Source organism: Salvelinus fontinalis, chromosome 6 (assembly GCF_029448725.1).
Source record: "Salvelinus fontinalis isolate EN_2023a chromosome 6, ASM2944872v1, whole genome shotgun sequence".
In the NCBI taxonomy this organism is placed as follows: domain Eukaryota; kingdom Metazoa; phylum Chordata; class Actinopteri; order Salmoniformes; family Salmonidae; genus Salvelinus; species Salvelinus fontinalis.
In genome coordinates, this window is record NC_074670.1 from 50,840,357 (window position 1) to 50,862,094 (window position 21,738).

General features: G+C 41.6%; 1 protein-coding gene across 4 annotated transcripts; it reads left to right on the forward strand.

Annotated features, from left to right (window-relative positions):
* The first annotated feature begins 5,326 nt into the window (after positions 1–5,326).
* Positions 5,327–21,627, forward strand: LOC129858040 (ras-related protein Rab-6A-like). 4 transcript variants are annotated; one of them, XM_055926928.1, is made up of 8 exons: positions 5,327–5,662; positions 13,809–13,867; positions 14,142–14,195; positions 14,574–14,679; positions 15,918–16,029; positions 16,587–16,680; positions 18,818–18,884; positions 19,817–21,627. In XM_055926928.1, the coding sequence occupies exons 1-8, from the start codon at positions 5,584–5,586 to the stop codon at positions 19,879–19,881; spliced, it is 636 nt and encodes a 211-aa protein (XP_055782903.1). In that variant the 5' UTR covers positions 5,327–5,583; the 3' UTR covers positions 19,882–21,627. The 4 variants fall into 4 exon arrangements, with proteins under 4 accessions (XP_055782903.1, XP_055782902.1, XP_055782901.1 ...); XM_055926927.1 differs by lacking the exon at positions 16,587–16,680 and adding an exon at positions 17,045–17,138 and having other exon boundaries at positions 5,355–5,662; XM_055926926.1 differs by lacking the exon at positions 14,574–14,679 and adding an exon at positions 15,325–15,430 and having other exon boundaries at positions 5,367–5,662.
* Positions 21,628–21,738: the final 111 nt, after the last annotated feature.

The window sequence follows — 21,738 nt, forward strand, 5'->3', positions numbered from 1 at the left end:
AGGCATAGGGTTACACATCCAACAAAAAAAGGTCTCCTAGAGTGCTCTGAACATGAACAAAATCTGAATACTGAAAAAGTTTTGGGTGGATAGGTAATGGCAGGACGAGGGAAATAGGGCTGTTTGGGAAGGAGTTCAGCCCCTCTGTGGTTCTTCCTGCTATACCACCTTGGTTGCTCCCTCAGCCAATGATAGACCTAGGGTTGCTTGAGACGGTGAGAGCTGGTGAGGAAGAAGTACATCCAGTAAATATTGTAAGTGAACATTACGAACACAGTACTATGCTTTCTTGAATATACTCACAGATGGATCTAAAGACCCTAAAACAGGGAGGACAGGTGCCACGTTTAGTGATCCTGAGTTTAAGGTAGCAGGGACAAAAAAAGCAACGTATAATTTACTGTATCTGTTTACACAATTGTCACGCCCTGACTTTAGTTATATTTGCTTTCTTTATTATTTGGTTAGGTCAGGGTGTGACAAGGGGTGGTTTTTGTTTCGTTTTTGTGGTGTCTAGGGTTTTTTGTTATCTATGGGGATTTTGTATTGTCTAGGGGTTGTAGGTTTATGGTGGCCTGAGTGGGTTCCCAATCAGAGACAGCTGTTTATTGTTGTCTCTGATTGGGGAGCCTATTTAGGTTGCCATTTTCCATGTTGGTTTGGTGGGTAGTTGTCCATGTTTAGTTACCTGTGAGCACTACGTTGGCGGCACGTTTCGGTTGTTAAGTGTTCTTCGTGGAATTAAAAGATGTATTCCAATCGTGCTGCACCTTGGTCCACTCCTTTAAACGGCCGTGACAACAATGGAGTACCTGGCCATATTATTGGCTGCAGAGTAATTGAAGGAGATGAGGCCAGACAGGGTAGTCATCTTCTCTGACTCCTTAAATTAATTTGTGTCTCGGAGCAGACAAGACGTATTGCATGAGATTTTGCTGTGTTTGTATAGGGTGAGACAGATAAGGGGATTTGTGATTTTCCTCTGGGTATCAGCTCATGTGGGAGTAGAGGGTAATGAGGTGGATGTTATCGCCAAGCAGGCTCTCAAACATCCTAATGTTGAAATGGAATTGTCAATCAGTAAAGCAGAAGCCAAGGGGTTGATAACACTGGTTAAAAACAAATGGCAAGAGATGTGGAACAAGGTGGGAAAGAGAAGCCAACTGAATACTGTAAGATCCAGGAAAAGTGAGGGCAAGGAGAATAGGTAGGAATGAGGTTTTTGAAAAAAGTGGATCCATGCATTTTGGCCGATCAATATGTTTCAAGTTGGGTAAAGGAATAACTGGGAACTGTTACATCTGCCAAAGTTTTGCGAAGTGGATTTTTTCTTTTTTTGGTATCCTCCACCCAGAGGCAGCAGGTGCTTCATGTCACACGCCTCGGGCTCGGCCTGTGTCATGCTTTGCTCTCCGGAGCAGGGCACCGCTCAAAGGAGTGATCAGTGGCGTTAAGTATAGAGGTGGATAAGATGAGAGAGAATATTTCTGGTGTTTGTGGCGCACACCGTTTGGTGAGACACAGACCTGGTGAAAATTATGAAATGGAGGTTACCCTGTCTGTCTGGTTGAGCTTTGATATGGAGTTCTACCTTTATACTGTCAGGCTGGGGTATCTGACCCGTTTCAAGAAGCTAGGCGTATGTCACATGTCACTACTTCCTAGGAGAGGGATTTGAACTTATTTGTTTTATTTCATGTGGCTTAATAACAAACGTGTATGCCATCTGTAAATACGAATAAAATTGTTAAATTACAAGCCTAGTTGGTTTAGCCACGGACAAAGACAGGAACCATCCCCGCTAACCATGATAGGCTGAGATAATGGGTGGGCTGGACATGCCGAGAGATGATTTCGGATTGGTCTGCCATGTAGCAAGCTTCTGTCTATGACATGAGCTGGTCAGTATGTGTAGATAATCCTTGCTACCGCAACTTTTTTGAAAGATATAACGTTAGCCATGGAGAACTGCAAAAGTGTTGCTTCTGCTCTCAACAACATTGCTTCCCTGAATTTAGCAGGCGCTATCAACAAAGATCAGAGGGAAAAAGTTGTGATGGACTACTTCCTGCATGCTGTCATTGTGAAACGCAGTGACTTGACACAACAACGGACCAAACAAGCTGCAGCTAGCTACAAACCAAATGGAAAAGACACGCTGCTGTGAATTGTTCATCCATGTATATGGGTAAGAGTCTAGCTACGTTTTCTGATATTATATATTTCTAATTTTGTCAGAAAGCCATTTTAATTTCAAGTTAAAGTCTACTGTTAGCTAGCTAGTGAATGTTAGCTTGCTGGCTCGCTAGCTGACATGTATGATCTGTGTAGTAATATTATTAGTATCTCAGAAAGCCATTTGCATTTCTAGTTATAGCCTAATGTTAGCTAGCTAGCTAACGTTGAACCTAGTTGGTTAGCTTTAGCTACCTGCAGTTTCATAATCCAGCATTTCATTCAAGGTGGTGTCATGACGTTGGCCTGTGGGTAAGGTTTATGACCCCCCCATAAATACCTTTCTCCCTTTCCTCTTTTGACTCTACTGAAGCACTCTTGAAAAGCCTTTGTTAAACAGTCGGGGAACATCAAAAGGTGGGGGGAAATGAACCATATTTCGGTTTCCAACCAGTTGAAAATATGCGTTGGTACTTAATGAATATGATGTCAGTTTGGTTGTCACCTGATACATTCTTATTAATGATAGGATGACATAAACTGTATCCTGGAAAGTCTACACATTATAGTTATCAGATTCACATGGAATTGTTGTGCAATTTAAATGTTTAAATATAATCTTTTCACAAATAGTTTCAAATGGAATTTTAGCTTCCAAATGAGAGAATTGGGTTTTCATAAGGGTGAAGCTCTGCTCACTCAGTGGCCCGCCCATGTGAAGAGACATTGGTTGTAAACTATGAAACATGCCCTCTCTCCTACCACTATATAAAGCCCTTGACGAAAATGTTACCTCCTGTTCCGAGGTGAGGACGACGGTCCCACGTTAAAAGGACTAACATGTCAACTACAGAACTAAGCTAACCTCAGCGTGAGCTTTGGTTGCGAATGGTATGAACTTTGAACTCTTATTCACTACAGAAGTGATACCTCCTAGCTGTTGAGTGAGCAGCGGCCGCTGTAAACGTGGGCTAGGAAAGGACGGATGACAGATCCAGTCTAACACACAACAACGATACTACAACGTATCCAGTTTACCACCAGAGATATTCTTCTGAGGACAGGAAGATCTGTTGGGCAACACGGCCTTCCATCTACAACCAACCTATTGAGGCGCAGCTCAGAGTAAATATTTATTGCATTTTCCTTTTCCAAAGGGGCGGTTATTTAGAATGCATAAGATTCTGTATTTACGATAGCATAGCTTCCCCCTTTGTTCTTCAGTCCTCCCGCGCTTTCATTCAAGCCCAACCCCCTCTTTTTATGTAACCAGCCGTCATACAGGTTCCGTCCCCCAGGGACGTTTTCTTGTAGGACATAATTAGTAATCAATGTATGATCCATTTTGTGTATATGTAATTCTGTGTGATTTAGTTAGGTATTAAGTAAATAAATAATTAAACCAAAGTTTGTATTGCTGATTCAACTTGTTAGCCAGGGTTCATGAAGATAACCAAGAATTTACAACTTTCAGATGAGACTGAAATAAGGTGACGATGAATATTGACTGCTATTGATGTAAGATATTACTAGGTCTTTAAGAGTTTATTCGGAAGATAACAGCTCTATAAACATTCTTTCGTGGTGCCCCGACTTTCTAGTTAATTATCAACCTGATTAGCTTAATCCGGTAATAATGATTTTTATAGAATAGCATGTCATACCACTTAATCCGGCATAGCCAAAGACACGACAGTGGCTAGCTATGACAATCTGTTTGTACTGTAGCTATGTGTTGGGATTATGGTTAATTGTTTAGCTTGCTAAACAAAAGTGTTACATTTCTGTGTTGTGGGTATTTCAGTGTTGTGTGTTGTGTGTATTTCAGGAAATGGCTTCCTGGATTCCCCCAAGCAGCTGATTGTTTGGCCCAATTGGAGCTCTGATCCCGCCCTCTCGTTAGGGGATACAGTTGTAGGCAATTACAAACTCATTCTGCAGCTGGATAAAAGCCAGTGTTCCTTTGTTAGAAAAGAGAGCTTCTTGGATGTCCTGTGTTTGTTGTTGCTCAGACAGTTTTATTGGATATATTTTGTAGCTGCTACTTCTGAGGTATGTGTGTGCCAATAGGACTGTTTATGATTATTGAACTTGTTCACTTTAAGTTTGTATTAAGAGGCCTGCGGGCATACATATACCCGTAGTGTTTACTCTGTCTATGCACACTAGGTAAGACCTGGGCGGACCACCCACTGTATTTTGGCTAGCATGCCAGGTGGTGTTAAGGTTAGGTAAGTAGTGGGTAGGCAGGTAAGGTAGGAGGGAGGACTAACTTTTACTTTCTTTGTTTTGGTTCAGTACAGCCCCTTTCCCCCACAATTACTGTGTTAAGGAAATAAATTCCCAGTAAACTGTAATATTCTGGCTCTGTCATCCTTACCCACACCTACAATCACATACCTCTTTCACTCTACGGGGAGTTGAGTGTAGCAGGGTGTTGCGTTCCCTCCAAGAGGCGTGCATAACAAAGACTCCACTTCGCCAGAATATTACTTGCCCCATCAAGTTAGCCAGGTGTCTGGGGGTGATTACGGCTATCTATTGTATTTCATGAAGATGTGTACATGTCCAGACAATAGTGACCCATCCACTTAGCTAGATGTGGCTGGGGGTGGCTATAGCATTTCTTTCACATGACCCATCAATTTAGACCAGTGTGTCTGGGTAAGGATGATCTAATAATTATAAAATATTTATACTATTTATCTTGACACTTAGTCAGATTATTTAGTCTATGGCCTATATCCTAAAGTGCATTTTTACCTGGAGTTTCCTTTTTCACACTTTTTTTTTTTTAGTGTGGAAATGTTAACTCACTCTGTTTATCACATGGCCTCACGTGAATCCTTAGAGATGGGTGGGGTTAATGCTTAAGAGGGTGTGAATGATGCTGAATAGGTGTAGACTAAGCTCTCCAATAGGTGTACCAAAACATTCAAGGAATAGTTCTTCAGAAGTGGGATTACAAGTTTATCAACTTTCAAAGCAGAATTACTTTCCCATTGTTTCTTAACTACAGTGTATGATATACTATTTTGTAGCTCTGAGTCACTACTTTTAACCAATGTAAAAACAAAATTTCACATTTTGTGGGATGGGGTGGTGGGTTTTGGGGATAGTGTATAGGTAAGGTGCAGGGGTAGTTGGTGGTGCAATTAAAAAATGTCTCCTTCACCTGTAACTATTGTTTTTGTTACCAGAATGTGCAATCCGACCTGCAATAAGTAACACCGCGTCTAGTGTTCCGGAAATTCACAGGAAGAAGAACATTGGCAAAACCCCATCGAAGAAGAGGGAGTGGGTGTCTCGCTTTCTTTACAGTCTCTGGCTTTACTACCCGGCGACTCTAACCTATCGAGACAACATAGAAAACGGGCCATATAGCTAGCTGTTTATCTTTTAATAAAGATGTCAACCACAACCGGCGGCGGAGAGTTTGGCAACCCCCTTCGGAAATTTAAGCTCGTATTCTTAGGCGAGCAAAGTGGTAAGTGGAGGAGTATTCAGGGCATGTAATGTGGTTATTTGTTGTGGGGCGTTTTGATGAGTACTGCCAGCTGGCATTAGCCTAACAGTACCGTAGCTAGCCAGGCCGAGGCAGAACGATGAGGCTTTTAACAACTCAGACGATGCCTCGTTAGGTTAGCTAGCTAGCTATATTTTAGCCAATGACTATAACATGTAAAGGGAACTTGCTAGCTATCCAATTTAATCAGGAAAATGTGTTCCTTCAGATGTTGCCCAAGAAAATGCCAACGAATTTAGCTAGCTAGCCAAGTCATGCACACCCTGTAACTAAGTTGGCTAGCTACAGTACTAGCACGTTACTGAATTGTCGGTGTCATTCACTAACGTTTGTTGAAGTTACGCTTGCTTCTGCTGGGTAGTTAGACTTATTTAGCCAACTAGTTAAGTGGATGTTTACTTGCCAGCTACTGTAGCTTCAGCGTGTGTGGAGTCCTATAGCAAACTTGAACAGTTGGATACTGTTAGCTAGCTAACGTTAACTCTGCCAAGCCACGTCTGTTAGTAGAGGGGAGCCTAGTAACGCGTTTGCTTGGGTGGAAACGCGCTGGGCCGCTTACAAACTAGACATAAGGCATATTATTTCCTCAGACACATCTTAATTTAGATTTGCATAGACCCAAAACTGTATTGCTTTTCCAGTCCATTTTAGCTTGCTAGCTGTCTCCTCCATTCGTGGCTCCACCCTTGCCAGCTCAGCGCCGTGGGTTCAGTAGTCTATCGATTCGTTTTTAGATGTTATAATACAAATAAACAATATGACATATGATCGCTTAACGCATGGTTACTGTCAGTATATTCAATTGTTTTAAATAGCTAAATGCTCATAATGCAATTCTGCCTAGGCTACGTTTACTATTCCTCCCAAATTGCAGTTCCACAGAGGATCATGCACAATTTAGCAAATTGACAATTCTATGGTACAGAATAATGGTACACAGATTTTACACTTAAAATGTATGCTAAACAAAAACCAATGATTGTAAATTAAACAAACCATACGTCTGTATGCACAAGGACGCCTTAACACTTTCCACTGAAAATTAAGGGTCAGACGCAGAGAAATCTGACTGCCGATAACGTTAGGTACTTAACCTCTGCCCAGAGTTTCGGCAGTTAACTTTGTTCAAAGATAGGCAAAAACTGCTCCTCTAATAGAAATCTCGATCACACTTGTAGATGTCATGGCGACATTGGCTAGCTGCGCAGTAATAGGTCATCGGGTCTAAGGTCGTCTCGTGCCGAAATGCTCTTGTGCAGAACGTCAAATTAAAGACGCTCCTTCGATGTTTTTTGACGAAAATGTGTTATTTTCACGAGATTGGAGTAATGACATGTTCAACTACTTAAGACATTGGCTCAAATCTAGGTTGTGCCTTTTAGGTTGAGAAAATTAACACATAATGAAGAATTTGACTTCTCTAACCGGTCTGGTTCGTAAGCGTAATTCTCGATGTTGCGCCTCTGGGTTTAGAAAAGCTGTGGTTTTACCTCCGTTTTGTTGAAATACTCCAGGCCACAAAGTGGCAGTAGTTTGTTTGGCTTGTGCCTGCTGTAGCTAACTAGCCAGCTGTGCTAATGTTATTACTACTTGGCTAACTAGCATTTGTAAGCCATTGATACTAACCAGATGGCTACAACTAGATGACTGGAGTAACTAGCAACATTATTAAATAAAAATGGATTTGTTTTTGAATGAAGCAGCTGCCTGTTAGCTGACGAGTCGGAGTTGATGTGTTTTAGGGCTGTTGTCACCAACCTTTTCTGATTCAAGATCAGTTTGAGTTAAAAAGCAAGCAGAGATCTACTGATCAGATTATTTTTTTTAAATCTAAGACTATGCAACAGTAACCTAAATAAAAACAGTTCTGTAGGAATGAGGTTTGTGTTAAGTCATATAAAGTCACTTCAACCACTGAGGTGTGCGGTAATTCCATGACAACGCAGTCTGGAGTGTGTTAATTCGCTTATACAACATTAGTGAATATTTCCTCCAGATGTTTTACTATTTGCTATGCTTGGCCTGCCAATGTTCTTCTCAGACCTTATTATATTATAAAACATTTGATCAGTTATATCACTTCTGAGGCACAGCTCAGCATAAATGGAAATCATTTGCAAATAATTCGTTTTTTTATTTTACTGTACTGATGTTACCTGCATCTGGGCAGTCAGGAGAGGGGGAAAAAGCAGCAGCAGAGGGTCTGCCTCTCACGGTCCCTGCGCTCTCCCTCCGATGAGACTGATCAGAGAGAGGGGACAGTCTTCCTACCTACTGATGACACTCGAGTAGCATTGCATTATTTCTGCCTCATGCACAAATCCATGTTGTTTCTATGACCAGAGTACGTGAAATAATACCTTGATAGTAAAATAAACATTACGAGCTGCTAATAATAAAATGCAGGCCTATCGATACACTTGGCTACTAATTCATTGCAGATGCAGTGCTGGTTGTAGTGGAAGTAGAGAGAAGCAGTTTTGTAAAGTGTTTGCTGTATTTCAACAGTCTCTCAATGGTCATGGTTTTAAAATTAATGAAATCTCACATAGGCTAGTATGACACTTTACTGTGGGGTCGTGGATGCTTTAGGCATGGTGATTTGAGCGATCTGATTTGCCAGAGCAGTATGCACACTTAATTTAGCTCTCCCAGTCCCCCGGGTAGTCAGTTTATCCCTTCAGACAAATGATAAGGTTAAAAATGGGAACACTCCCTACCTGGCGCACAGGGCTTCTGAATCAAGTGCACCTACCGCCAACAGTGCAAGACGAATAAAATTAAAAATAAGCATGCAAGGCTTTTTCGTTGGCTTTTCTACTGAAATGTTTGTTGATCGACTAGGTTGGTGACCACTGTTGTACTCTTTCATTCAAGGTTTATAAAAATGTTTATTAAATAGAGAATTACATCAGAAAAACAATAGCCCATACCGATGTCTTTACCATATACGGTTCAGATGTTACAGATTTACTCTGATAATTTAGCATGATTAGATTGTCACCGCGGCCATGGTCAAAAATAACTTCTACGCTGCTCAGTAGAACTGTCACGCTCCGTGGGCAGAACGGAGCTAACTTCCAACATCATCTGATAAGCTAGCTAGTGGCTGCAGGTTAGTGTGATAACATGGGCTTTTTCTAAATGAAATCCGCAGACTACAAAACAAAATTGGGCATATATACTGAACTAAAATATAAACGCAAAATGCAACAATTTTACTGATTTACAGTTCATATAAGGAAATCAGTCAATTGAAATTAATTCTTAGGCCCTAATCTATGGATTTCACATGACTAGGAATACAGATATGCATCTGTCACAGATGCCTTTAAAAAAAAAAAGTAGGGGCATTAATCAGAAAACCGGTCAGTATCTGGCGTGACCACCATTTGCCTCATGCAGTGTGACACATCTCCTTTGCATAGATTTGATTGTGGAATGTTGTCCCACTCCTGTTCAATGACGGTGCGAAGTTGTTGGATATTGGCGGGTACCGGAACACGCTGTCATACACGTCAATCCAGAGCATCCCAAACATGCCCAAAGGGTGACATGTCTGAGTATGCAGGCCATGGAAGAACTGGGACATATTCATCTTCCAGGAATTGTGTATTATCACGCTGAAACATGAGGGGATGGCGGTGGATGAATGGTACAACAATGGGCCTCGGTATCTCTGTGCATTCAAATTGCCATTGATAAAATGCAATTGTGTTGGTTGTCCGTAGCTTATGCCTGCCCATACCATAACCCCACCACCACTATGGGGCACTCTGTTCACAATGTTGATATCAGCAAACCGCTCGCCCATATGACACCGTACACGTGGTATGTTGTTGTGAGGCCGGTTGGACATACTGCCAAATTCTCTAAAACAACGTTGTGGGTGGCTTATGGTAAAGAAATTAACATTAAAATTCACTGGCAACAGCTCAGGTGGGACATTCCTGCACTCAGCATGCCATTTGCACACTCCCTCAACACTTGAGGCATTGTGTGAAAAAACTGCCCATTTTAGAGTGGCCTTTAATTGTCCCCAGCACATTGTGCACCTGTGTAAGGATCATGTTTAATCAGCTTCTTGATATGACAAACCTGTCAGGTGTATGGGTTATTTTGGCAAAGGAGAAATGCTTACTAAGAGGGATGTAAAACAAATTTTGTGCACAACATTTTTTGAGAAAAGGTTTTTGTGCGTATGGAACATTTCTGGGATCTTTTATATCAGCTCATGAAACTGGGGAACACTCTACATGTTGCGTTTTATATTTTTGTTCAGTGTATATATTTATAAAGCTAACAGACTGAATTTCAATGTCTACCCTCCCTGAAAGCAATCTGTTGCAGTTTTCATGTTGTATTTTGGAATATTTCCCTTTAAATCACCGTTGATATGGCCCCTCAATTTAGATTGATCACCAATGAAAGCCAAGAATCTGGAGATGAAAATGACAAGGGTATGAAGTTGATTTTGATTGGTCCAAAGCATGGAAATACCTCCCAACACCGACAATGGAAGAGATACAACCAAGAGCGGCACGTCTAAACTTGAATCGGTCAGCTCAAACTAACATTCTTAGTTGATCAATATTGTTAAGTACTAGCATATTAAGGTTATATTGTAGAGAATAATCCAATGAATAACTGTAGGTGATTTATAATGAGTGCGAAGTAGGGCTGACCCCAATTAGTCGTTTTAGTTTAGCGGTCGCAAATATATATTTCATGCCTTATGAGACAGGTATCTCAGTGGACAGTCTAAGAAGGGGAGTGTGGTTCTCCAGAATACACTCCCTCCCGTGAATTGGTGTGCATTCCTTGTTTCATAACTTCATTGTGTGAATTGTTTGCCCTTTGAGTGTTTAGTGTCTATCAATACCCCATTACATATCACCTGTAGTACATTTACCATTAGTCCCCATCAAACAAACATTGCAGATTAGAAATGGATACAGTAATTTTTGTTATTAATGCATTCAATATATTATTAGTCTTATTATTCTCATTGTCAGAGTGGACAAGTTGTTTGCAAGGCTCACAACCTATGCTACACTGAGAAACAAGTGTTTTATTTCATTCCATTCATGAGTTTTTTTTTTTTTGTCACGGAATTACCTTATCACAACCCCCAGGTATTTAGAAACACTTACATCCGTGGACGCTTTTGCTCCAGCACTACACAGCTGATTCAAATAATCAGCTTGATGGGTAATTCGAATCAGCTGTGTAGTGCTAGGGCAAAAACCAAAACGAGTTTGGGAAACCCTGACTTAGATCATGTATTTTCAGGTAGAGAGAAGCAACTGCTACGCTCTCGCTCAGGATCGCACATTCTTCTCTCTTCCATAGTAGTCCTAAAAGAAACACAGACTGGAAAAGTAGATGCGCAATGGATTATGGTCATTGTATTTAGTTTAACGCATAAAACGTGGTAGTTCTGTAGAATATTGGCCAGTCGGAAATGATAACTCCCTACTACATGACACAGTTCAGGCTGGATCTGATTTATCTCTGGAGAAACTGCTGTGTGCGCATTGAGCTCACCCAAAAAATAACATAGAATTCAAATAATTGAACAGATAATTTACCAACAGTTGTTAAAAAAATAACTTTCATTTTGTTTAATCGCTCAACACGACTAGGCTTTGTTTGATTTTATATTTCCTTGATTGCTCGCATCCTATCTCCGCAACTAGTGTAGGAGAAGGTACAAGGTCCCTCCCCTCTGACCACCTTCTCCAATGGGTTTTTGAGGAAGGATGAATTAAGAGCCTAGCAGTCACCTGCCAACTAGCTCACGTGTTTCACTCACTGACCTCTTTCTCTGCATCAACCTCAGCAGCCAGTCAGTGTTGCCAACTTAGCCGCTATATTTAGCAAGAATTCAGACCCCTCTAGTGACACATTTTCAAAAAATCGGCTAGTGACAAATCTAGTGACTTTTTCTGGTGTTTTTGGAGACTGACGTGAAAGCACGTACTGTTCTTACTCTTCTCAATGTGCTGCCGTGGGCCCCACCCCTGTCCCAAAGCACTCACAGGCGGCCCAGTCCTCGCGCTGCAGTCAGAGCAAATGTTCACCCCTTCCTTGTCCAGACTGCAAATGAATCGCGCTTGCGGGAAGCCACCACTTGCATTCAGGGCGGGATTACATTCAGGGCGGGGATGTAAAATGTTCTTTGTCTAAAGTAAATCACTGCACAAAAATAAATCACTGCATTTGACTCACATAGCCTCAGTCACTTACTCACCTTGTCCACTGTGTGTGTGCCTCTCTGTGACATAAGCTAAACATCTAGCCGGCTAGCTCATGTCTCAGTCTAAACTGTACACTCAAAAATACAGAAAGGAGTGGGAATCAAACCCTGAATTCAAAGGCTGGTTGAAGCCGTTTATTGGAGATGATACTAGGGCATACTGCCTGTATTGTAAGGCCGATTTCTACGCCAAACTTAGTGATGTAAAAAAACAAACTCAAACTTTCTGAAAAAGTTGGTTGCAGATGTGGGTGACCAGCGTTTCAGCCTCCTCCTCAATGAGTCCACGAATGTAAGTGTTTCTAAATACCTGGGGGTTGTGATAAGGTAATTCCGTGACAGCAAGCAGACAATTGTATCAATATTTCTTGGGCTTGTTGACTTGGAGGGAGGAGATGCCAAGTCTATAGCCTGTGCTGTTGTGGCTTTCCTCAGTGTTGTCTTAAAAAAGAGAAACTCCTGGGGATAGGGACTGACAATGCCTCTGTTATGATGGATTAACAATGGGGTCTATAAAGTGCTGGAGGAGTATGGCCTCATATCTGGTTCTTATTTGCTGTGTGCCACTCTGCAGCTTGCTCATTTGTAGTTCTAAACATATTTAGGGTGTTTTTTACTCACTTTTTGTCTCTCCCACAACGTTATTCTTCTCTCCTACAGCATCCATCACAATGACATGCACATGGCCAATTAGGCGATGATGTCATTTAGCGACTTTTAGGACAGCCAATAGCTACTTTCCTTACTGAGGAGTTGGCAACACTGGCAGCCAGCAGAGAAGACTTAACTGTGTCAATCTAGCACCCACAGAATTGATTTTGTCTTTAATTCTGCTACATTGAGTCAGATCACACAAATACACGTTTTGAAGTTTCGACCAATCGATTGATCAAGATTTTTTTTACTCCGAGTCCTTGTGCAAAGAGAATTACGTTTTGACATTTATTTAGAAGTTCCCTCTAATTGACTTGCGGTTCCCCTACATTCTATAGCAGTGAGTGAAGGCCCTATGTGTTGCGGTGCTAACGTTAGCTAGCAAGCGAACTGGTATTGACAGTATGGGATAATGGAGAATGAATTCAATTATTGCTTCACCTTGCTAAATGGCTAGCTTGGTAAAGCATTTAGTGTTGTGTGCATTTACCAACCCATCCGGTTTGTTTGTGTGACTGCCTGGCTCAGCAAGCTAACGCTAATAAGCAGTTTCACATTATCAAACTGGACCTGACAAAAAAAATCCTTCAAGCACAAAACTTATTAGCTAGATGTAAAGACTTACTTGAGAAAAATGATGTATTATGCGGCTTTATTATTTTAGTTAGAACAATTCTGACAAATGTGGTGGATTACACTGGGAAAAGGGAATTTTTGTTATATACTTCTGTTGGCTTTACGTATCGGTTTGTGCTCTGATTGGCTCGAAGTCAAGTTCTCGGCCACTGACGAGCATTGCGATTCTACAAGTAGTAGCGGCTGGTTCGTCCGTACACACCAGGGGCGTCTTTTGTTCTAGCAAGAAAAGGAACGGCCTCCTACTTTGCTAAGTAACTAGTCAGATTTCTTGGTGTGCCTGCACCATTACAAAGAACAGTGCTGTTGTTAGCAGACTTTGCATCTGCTGCTGTTCTTCAAGTAAGCATGTTTTGTTTTTGTTTTATTGTGAAAATTGTCATAAGTCGTCATTGTGCGTAGTTGTATGGTTTCTTTAACTTTGCAATCATTGGTTTTTGTTTGACATACAGTTTTTGATGTGAAAAATCAGTCTCTGCGTCATTCTGTTACTGTGTTACTGCCTAAATGTCAAAATGTAAACTAAATGCTCTCTGCTCTGCATGTCTGTCTTTACAGTGGGGAAGACATCGCTTATCACCAGGTTTATGTATGACAGCTTTGACAATACCTATCAGGTACATTACCTCATCTCAAGTACAGTACTTGTTATTTATTGCATGTAAACTAATGCATAACATGAGTAATATTAGTAGGCATGCACACTGTTTTAAGCTCTTTTGGTTATTTTGCTTGGGGGAATTGTTCTGTTTTTCTAACCTGATAGTAGCTTACATAAAATCTGTTACAAAGCTGAAAAAGAATAAGGACACAAGGTCATCCCTTTTCTGCTTTTTGTTGAATGTAGTATGGTCATGTGATGTCTGAGAATTTGAAATTTTTGTCTTGCAGGCTACAATTGGCATCGACTTTTTATCGAAAACGATGTACCTGGAAGATCGTACGGTAAGTACCACTTTTGTTTCTATATCATTGCATCACTTGGAGCCTTTCATTTGAAACCATTTCACGTGTCCCTTGAGTTTGTGTCCATGCATAAACATTGTATATCCCTCTACATGCCACTGTCAAAAATGGGCTTAGGTAGTCTGCTTTTTATCTCATCCCAACTAGACTGCTTGTTTAGTATGGACGTAGAGGAACTATAATTTGCAGTTTAATTATCAGTTTTCATGTAGCCAATCAAGTTTTCTTTCCTGCCATGATTCTGTTTTTAGTTCCATCATTATACGTTTTTTTCCCTCTGTCCACTCCTCCCCTCCATCCCCATGGCTGGGTTTCGAACTGTGTCCACTCCTCGGTTTGTTGCACGGTTGGCCACAGATTCGGCTCCAGCTGTGGGATACGGCCGGGCAGGAGCGGTTCCGCAGCCTCATCCCCAGCTACATCAGAGACTCAGCCGCTGCTGTGGTGGTTTATGACATAGCAAGTAGGTATCACGTCCCTGCCCTTCTCTCAGTGGACGGAAGGGGAGAACAGGGCAAACAGTATTTCCACAGCTTGGCAACGTCATTGGACTGTAGCAATGAGTTGAACCACACTTGCTTGTGGTCAGTGAGGAACCGGATCAGGAAATAGGTTATTGGCGCTTCAGGGCTTCCATTCCCTGCAAATTCTATGCTACTCTAAAGTGAGTAGATGTTGTAGATGACTTTGTAAGTGCAATGTTTCCTCTACGTTTCTCCCAATAGGTGCAAATAGGCCTATAGAGGGGGATGATGGAACTCTCAAGCTCAGTACATCCAGTGGTGCTTGTGGAAATGTCTCTAAAGGGGCTTTTCTAAGGAATAGGGGAAATGCTAGCAGAGGTTACCAGCAATGTTTGGTTGACTTTAATTGCACCAAAAGCATTGATTTGGAACATTTGCCATCTGTAATAGGTCACTAAAAAGGATCAACATTGGGAACAGGTCATCTGCTAGCTGCTTGGGGAAAGCTTTTCCTGTTCCAGGATGCATGATCATTTTTCACCTCTGCTGCCTTGCTGTTCTCTTGCAACTCTTTGTCAATCCTCTTCTTCATTTTCCCCTTTCCGTCTGTCCCGTTTCTCCTCCTCCTCCATCCCAATCCCCAGGTCCGGCTTCAGCTCTGGGACACTGCTGGACAGGAGCGTTTTCGTAGCCTCATTCCCAGCTACATCCGCGACTCCACCATTGCTGTGGTGGTTTATGACATCACCAGTGAGTCAGAGCCTCCTGGCCTAGATAGAGCTGTGCCCTCATCACTGTAGGGGTTGTGGGCCACTGGGACATTACATTGGGAAGGAGGTTGTCATCTTCTATAACACAGTAGCAAACCGCAACAGCTTTCAGTGTATGAGTAGTGTTGCTATTATTGGAGGCAGTCAGTGTCACTATACCATGTAGGGACTTTAATGATGCAACTTCATGGGGATTAGGGAGTTTTCCCTTGTATTAACAGTGGCGTGGGGACTAATATTCATTTCTGTGCTTAAACTTAACTTACTGTTTACTTTTGCTTACTAACACCTGGCTACTCTACTGAAATCAACTGTACTTCCAATGAAGAGCAACGACTGTTCTGATTTGCAAATGTGTCTAACGTTATTAATAACCCCTTCACTGTAGAGTTCATACCTCACACTATATTTAAAGTGGTCATGCTCATTTTGTATGCGTTCCAAGTTGCTAATTTTCTTCCCCTCAGATCTCAATTCATTCCAGCAAACCTCAAAGTGGATTGATGACGTCAGAACAGAGAGAGGAAGTGATGTTATTATCATGCTTGTGGGAAACAAAACAGACTTGGCTGATAAAAGGTACATTGTGTGTGTGTGTGTAGAGCGTAGTTGGTGTGGTGGTAAACAGTAATGTGGTCCCTGAACTAAATGTCGACATATTTTGAAAACCGTTGTATGTGTAAAGCCTTTGTCAAAGCCTGGTTCCTCCCTCGTCCCTTGAATGTATTTGGCGCCTCCAACATGATACATTTTCATATGTTTTCTGATTTTGATCTGTTGAACTCCATGCTAAAGTTACTCCATTACTGATATGTAACTTTCAAAATACAGAAATTATCCCCGTAATATGCATCATACAGGGATGATTTCTGTATTTTGTAAGTGACATATCTTCAAACTTGATTGCTGACAAGCAAAACATTTTGGGACTACAATTGACTAATGAAACAAATACCAAAATATCATTTTGGGGTGGAGTTTTCCTTTAAGCCTTTTTTGTTTTTGTCAAATTTTGTTTTATTTATTTATTTTGTTCCCTCTCCCTGGTGTCTCCCCATGTCACTTTGATTTGGTGTCCACTCCCAACCCACTGCCACCACCCTCCCCTCATGTCCCTCCCCCTGGGACCATGGCAGACAAGTATCTGTTGAGGCTGCAGAGAGGAAAGCTCGTGAACTCAATGTGATGTACATAGAGACCAGCGCCAAGGCTGGCTATAACGTCAAACAGGTGGGTGTCCAGCTACCACCAGCAGGTGTACAAGCAGCCTCCAGAACTGCTCATTATGTTCTGCCTTAGGAAGAATAATTTGATGTACAACGTGGATTAGAGGTTTAATGTGGAACGAGTGATTGTACTGTGAGTGACCTGGGATTGTTTCTCTGTATCGTGTCAAGCTGTTTGATCTTCTCAGCAAAGCTGCTTCCTCTCCTATCCCTTTGTTCCACAGAGATGGGACCAAACTAACCTCTCTTTCTAACCAAAAACTGGAATCTCTGAGCTCGTTCTTTTTTTCCTCTCTCTCCCTTCCCCCTCTGCCTGTTCTCTTTCATGTCTGTCTATCTCTCCGTCCTCTCTGCTGTGGCCTGAGCAGACAGATCACCACAGAAGAGGGCGAGCAGAGAGCTAAGGAACTGAATGTCATGTTCATTGAAACCAGCGCAAAGACTGGCTACAATGTCAAACAGGTAGAGCTTCTGTTCACTCAGGATAGTCCAGCCCAGTCTGCCCTCCTAGTGCCAGCTGCCTCTTTCACAACTTCTAGTTTTCCCTCCTCTCTCTCTCTCGTCACCTGGCTCCTCAAGGCTTGTCCACCTAGTCCTTTCTGCATTGTGATTCCCCTCAGTGCTCAGGTCATGTTGTCGATCCTGTCCACTGCTTTAGAACGCTTCAGCATCAGTTGTACTGCGGTGTCTAGCTCCATGTTGTTGTTGGGTCTTTCTCTTATTTTTCCTCGTTCCACAAAATGTCTGCTTCTCACTGTTTGGCACGGAATCATGGACATTTTATGGGCATAAAATATGAACAATTACATGGCAACTTGTGACAAGTTAACAAGAAAATGTTAAATATTCTGTAGGGGCATTTTCTTGTGTTATTGAGACATCTTCCAAGATTTTAATATGTAATAAATAACCAAATCAGTTTTGTCCAATGCATGTAGCTCTATGTACAAATACACTGCTCAAAAAAATAAAGGAAACACTTAAACAACACAATGTAACTCCAAGTCAATCACACTTCTGTGAAATCAAACTGTCCACTTAGGAAGCAACACTGATTGACAATAAATTTCACGTGCTGTTGTGCAAATGGAGTAGACAAAAGGTGGAAATTATAGGCAATTAGCAAGACACCCCGAAAAAAGGAGTGATTTAGCAGGTGGTGACCACAGACCACTTCTCAGTTCCTATGCTTCCTGGCTGATGTTTTGGTCACTTTTGAATGCTGGCGGTGCTCTCACTCTAGTGGTAGCATGAGACGGAGTCTACAACCCACACAAGTGGCTCAGGTAGTGCAGTTCATCCAGGATGGCACATCAATGCGAGCTGTGGCAAAAAGGTTTGCTGTGTCTGTCAGCGTAGTGTCCAGAGCATGGAGGCGCTACCAGGAGACAGGCCAGTACATCAGGAGACGTGGAGGAGGCCGTAGGAGGGCAACAACCCAGCAGCAGGACCGCTACCTCCGCCTTTGTGCAAGGAGCGGTCCTGCTGCTGGGTTGTTGCCCTCCTACGGCCTCCTCCACGTCTCCTGATGTACTGGCCTGTCTCCTGGTAGCGCCTCCATGCTCTGGACATTACGCTGACAGACACAGCAAACCTTCTTGCCACAGCTCGCATTGATGTGCCATCCTGGATGAGCTGCACTACCTGAGCCACTTGTGTGGGTTGTAGACTCCGTCTCATGCTACCACTAGAGTGAGAGCACCGCCAGCATTCAAAAGTGACCAAACATAAGCCAGGAAGCATAGAAACTGAGAAGTTGTCTGTGGTCACCACCTGCAGAATCACTCCTTTTTTGGGGGTGTCTTGCTAATTGCCTATAATTTCCACCTTTTGTCTATTCCATTTGCACAACAGCATGTGACATTTATTGTCAATCAGTGTTGCTTCCTAAATGGACAGTTTGATTTCACAGAAGTGTGATTGACTTGGAGTTACATTGTGTTGTTTAAGTGTTCCCTTTATTTTTTTGAGCAGTGTATATGTTGTATGTTTATTTTAAATGGAAATGTGAATATTAGGAAGGTGTTCCTAATGTTTGGTGTACTGTGTAGTTCATCACTTATGTGGCCAACTTTATGTTATTGATGCGCTGTGTGGTATGGCTGGTTTTATCCACTGGTTATTTTCTTGTGGTTCCTCAGCTGTTTCGCCGTGTTGCTGCAGCCCTACCTGGGATGGATAGCACACCAGAGAAGGGCAAAGAGGACAGTATCCTTTCACAAAGGGGTTAGCCCCGAGGCAGAATGGTTTGGAGCAAGTTTGAGCTCAACATGTAAATCAACGCTCCAGAAATGCTTCAGTAGTTAAGTTTCTATCCAATTAACAGAATTTCATGCTAATGTTAAACCATCTGCATAAAACAGGACACACATTAAAACACACGTTTTCCCACCAGAGATGTTTCCATCAAATGTACTTGTTGCAGATCAAAGGCTGTGCGTGACGACGTTGTGCACATAAAAATGGTTTTATCACACAATGTTGTGTTAAATAGTGAATGTGCCCACTCTGGTCTTGGCACATGCTCTCTAGCCAACAGCTGGCAGATTCAGTTTGGGTATGGCTTACATGATGACATTATTATGGACAAAAGAGCAAGATTATTTTTATGTTAAACGGCAGCCAAGCATCGATCAAATCACCAGAATAAGACCCTCAATATTTATTGGAGAGGAGCATCAAGGTCATCACCTTGCACTTTCACCACCCTGTGAAGTTCATCACTTATTTCAGCCGTAGCATAATAAACTGCATGCTTCCCCGATTCGTAGTGGGAGGACCACACAACATATCGTCACATGACTCCAAGTTTACTTCAATATGATGGTTATTATATTTGCTCATAAAAGCGTTTCTACTGCCACTAATTTATTTGACAGATCCCACATTGCCTAGCGTAATTTGTTTTGTGGACTTTTGGAAAGTTTTATAGAAACATTTGCTGTTTGTATCAGGCCTGTCGTGCAATTTTAGTACTTCAATTGCATAAAAAGGTTGGATGGAAACATTACAACAGAGAACCAGGTTATCTATTGTATATGGATTTAATTTTGTTTATAATTGTGAAATGTTATTTGGAAAAAAATATCCATGAAATTACACCGTAATGAATAATATACCTTAACCATCTCCTCTCTCAGTGATCGATATCAAACTGGAGAAGCCACCAGAGATGGCAGTGACGGAGAGCAGCTGCTCCTGCTAGTAAACACCCCCCCCCCCCACCTGACCTTCCTCCTCCCCACCAACAGCTTGTGTCTCAGTGGCCACTCTCCCCACCTATGGCTCACCGCCATCGATCTGAGAACCTGTCCCCCCCCCCCCCCCCCCCCCCTTCGACTTAGTGACTTTTCGGAGTAATCGTGTGGATGTGCTATTACTCTGTATTTAAACAGATGATATTCAACTATATTAAAGGTTAAAAGTCAAACACAGAATAGGTTGAAAGCTGAATATGTTCAGATTTTCATCCAACTGCATGACATTAAATAGGATTGCAGACTGACATAGCTAACTGCTCTCGGGTTATTGCGTTGTTGTGAAGTGATATTGTTTGAGATTATTTAAGTGACTATTAAAGGGATAAGGTCTCAGTCCCTTGGATCTTTGCTTTTATTTCCAATGGTGAGTCTGGAGTGGGTCAACTAGAGTATTCCAGCTACGTGATAAACAAAGTGATTCACAAGGTTTTGATATACTTTGTTCTAAAAAGATTCCCCTCTAAACTATGAATATTATTTCCTTTCATTGTTGGCTCAAATCAAAGCTATTAATTTAGGCCTAATGGTTTATGGGACCATGAATAAGGGACATTATTATCAAGGCATGAACAGCCAAAGAACTTCATTTAGGATTACTGTAGTTAATCGACTGATGATTTCAATGGCAACTTCTTTGATATATTGGTAGGTCTCCCAAAGAGGATGCTGCAGAAAGGATGTATAGCCAATCAGTAAAGGATATGCATTTTTAGAAAAGGGACATGATCCCAAATTCATTGTAGTGGAAAATACTAACCTAAATCTATTGATATACACTTTGAAGCTATAGAAAATCTGGCATAGAGACTTACATCAAATAGCCGCACACATACTAACACATCTTGTGTCTGAGGAGAAGGGGTGTTTTAAAGTTCATATGTGAGCCTATGGAGTGAGCAGGTGTCAAAGCTTTTTACACACTAAATGGAAACATCCAATGGGCCCATAGGATGTCTCCCTTCTCACCCTCCAATTGATGTATATTGTTGTCTTGTTTTCGTCACACTATTGCAGGAACGGCGTGCTCATCATGCAGGATTCATAGATGGTTAAGAAAAAACGATGCCTTGCTTGTTCACCAACGTTGTGCACTGAATCAAGACCCAACATTGTAAAGATGGAGAGGCCTGCTGACAGTAGTTGTTCTGTAGAGCAGGTAGCTAGAGTTGGTCCTCAGATACAGCTAACGCTTCCTAACACCCTTGCTGTGAAAATAAGTGCAGTGAAGTTCATCTTTAGCGCTATTGCCTGTTTACGACCGTTAGTTTTGTGTTTATTTATTTTGTAACACAAGCAACCGTAAAATTGCCTTGTATACTTGACCAAAATGAGTTGCTCCACCCATCCCTTAACACGTTTTCACACACACAAACACATTGACACACACACACCAACTAAACACAGCCATAAATGTCCCACCACCACACACCAATACATTCGCTGTTACATTTTTACAAAGAAATGTAGATGGGTATTTAATTACATCGAACCACCGTCTTTACCTTAACAGCTGTTCTATTATCCCTCACTGAGTACTCAACTGAACTGTGTGCTATTCTGAAGTGTCTGTCCATTTGAATTATGTCGTGTTTAGCAACGTTTGTGTGAATAATGTACTATCTGCTGTATAAAAAAAAGGAGCATTAAAGAACACTGAAATGTATCACATGAAATAAAGAGATTTCACCAAAGTTGTTCCAAGTTTCTTTCAAATTATTTTTATGAATATTAATGCTTTAGATTATTTGGATTGTCCTACTTTTACATGCACGTTGTTTTCGAAATTGTCATTTGAAACTGTT

Coding starts and splice junctions, on each gene's coding strand:
- LOC129858040 (XM_055926928.1), top strand. CDS start 5,584: ATGTCAACCACAACCGGCGGCGGAGAGTTTGGCAACCCCCTTCGGAAA. Junction 5,663..13,808: donor ATTCTTAGGCGAGCAAAGTG/GTAAGTGGAGGA, acceptor CTGTCTTTACAG/TGGGGAAGACATCGCTTATC. Junction 16,030..16,586: donor ACAGACTTGGCTGATAAAAG/GTACATTGTGTG, acceptor GGACCATGGCAG/ACAAGTATCTGTTGAGGCTG.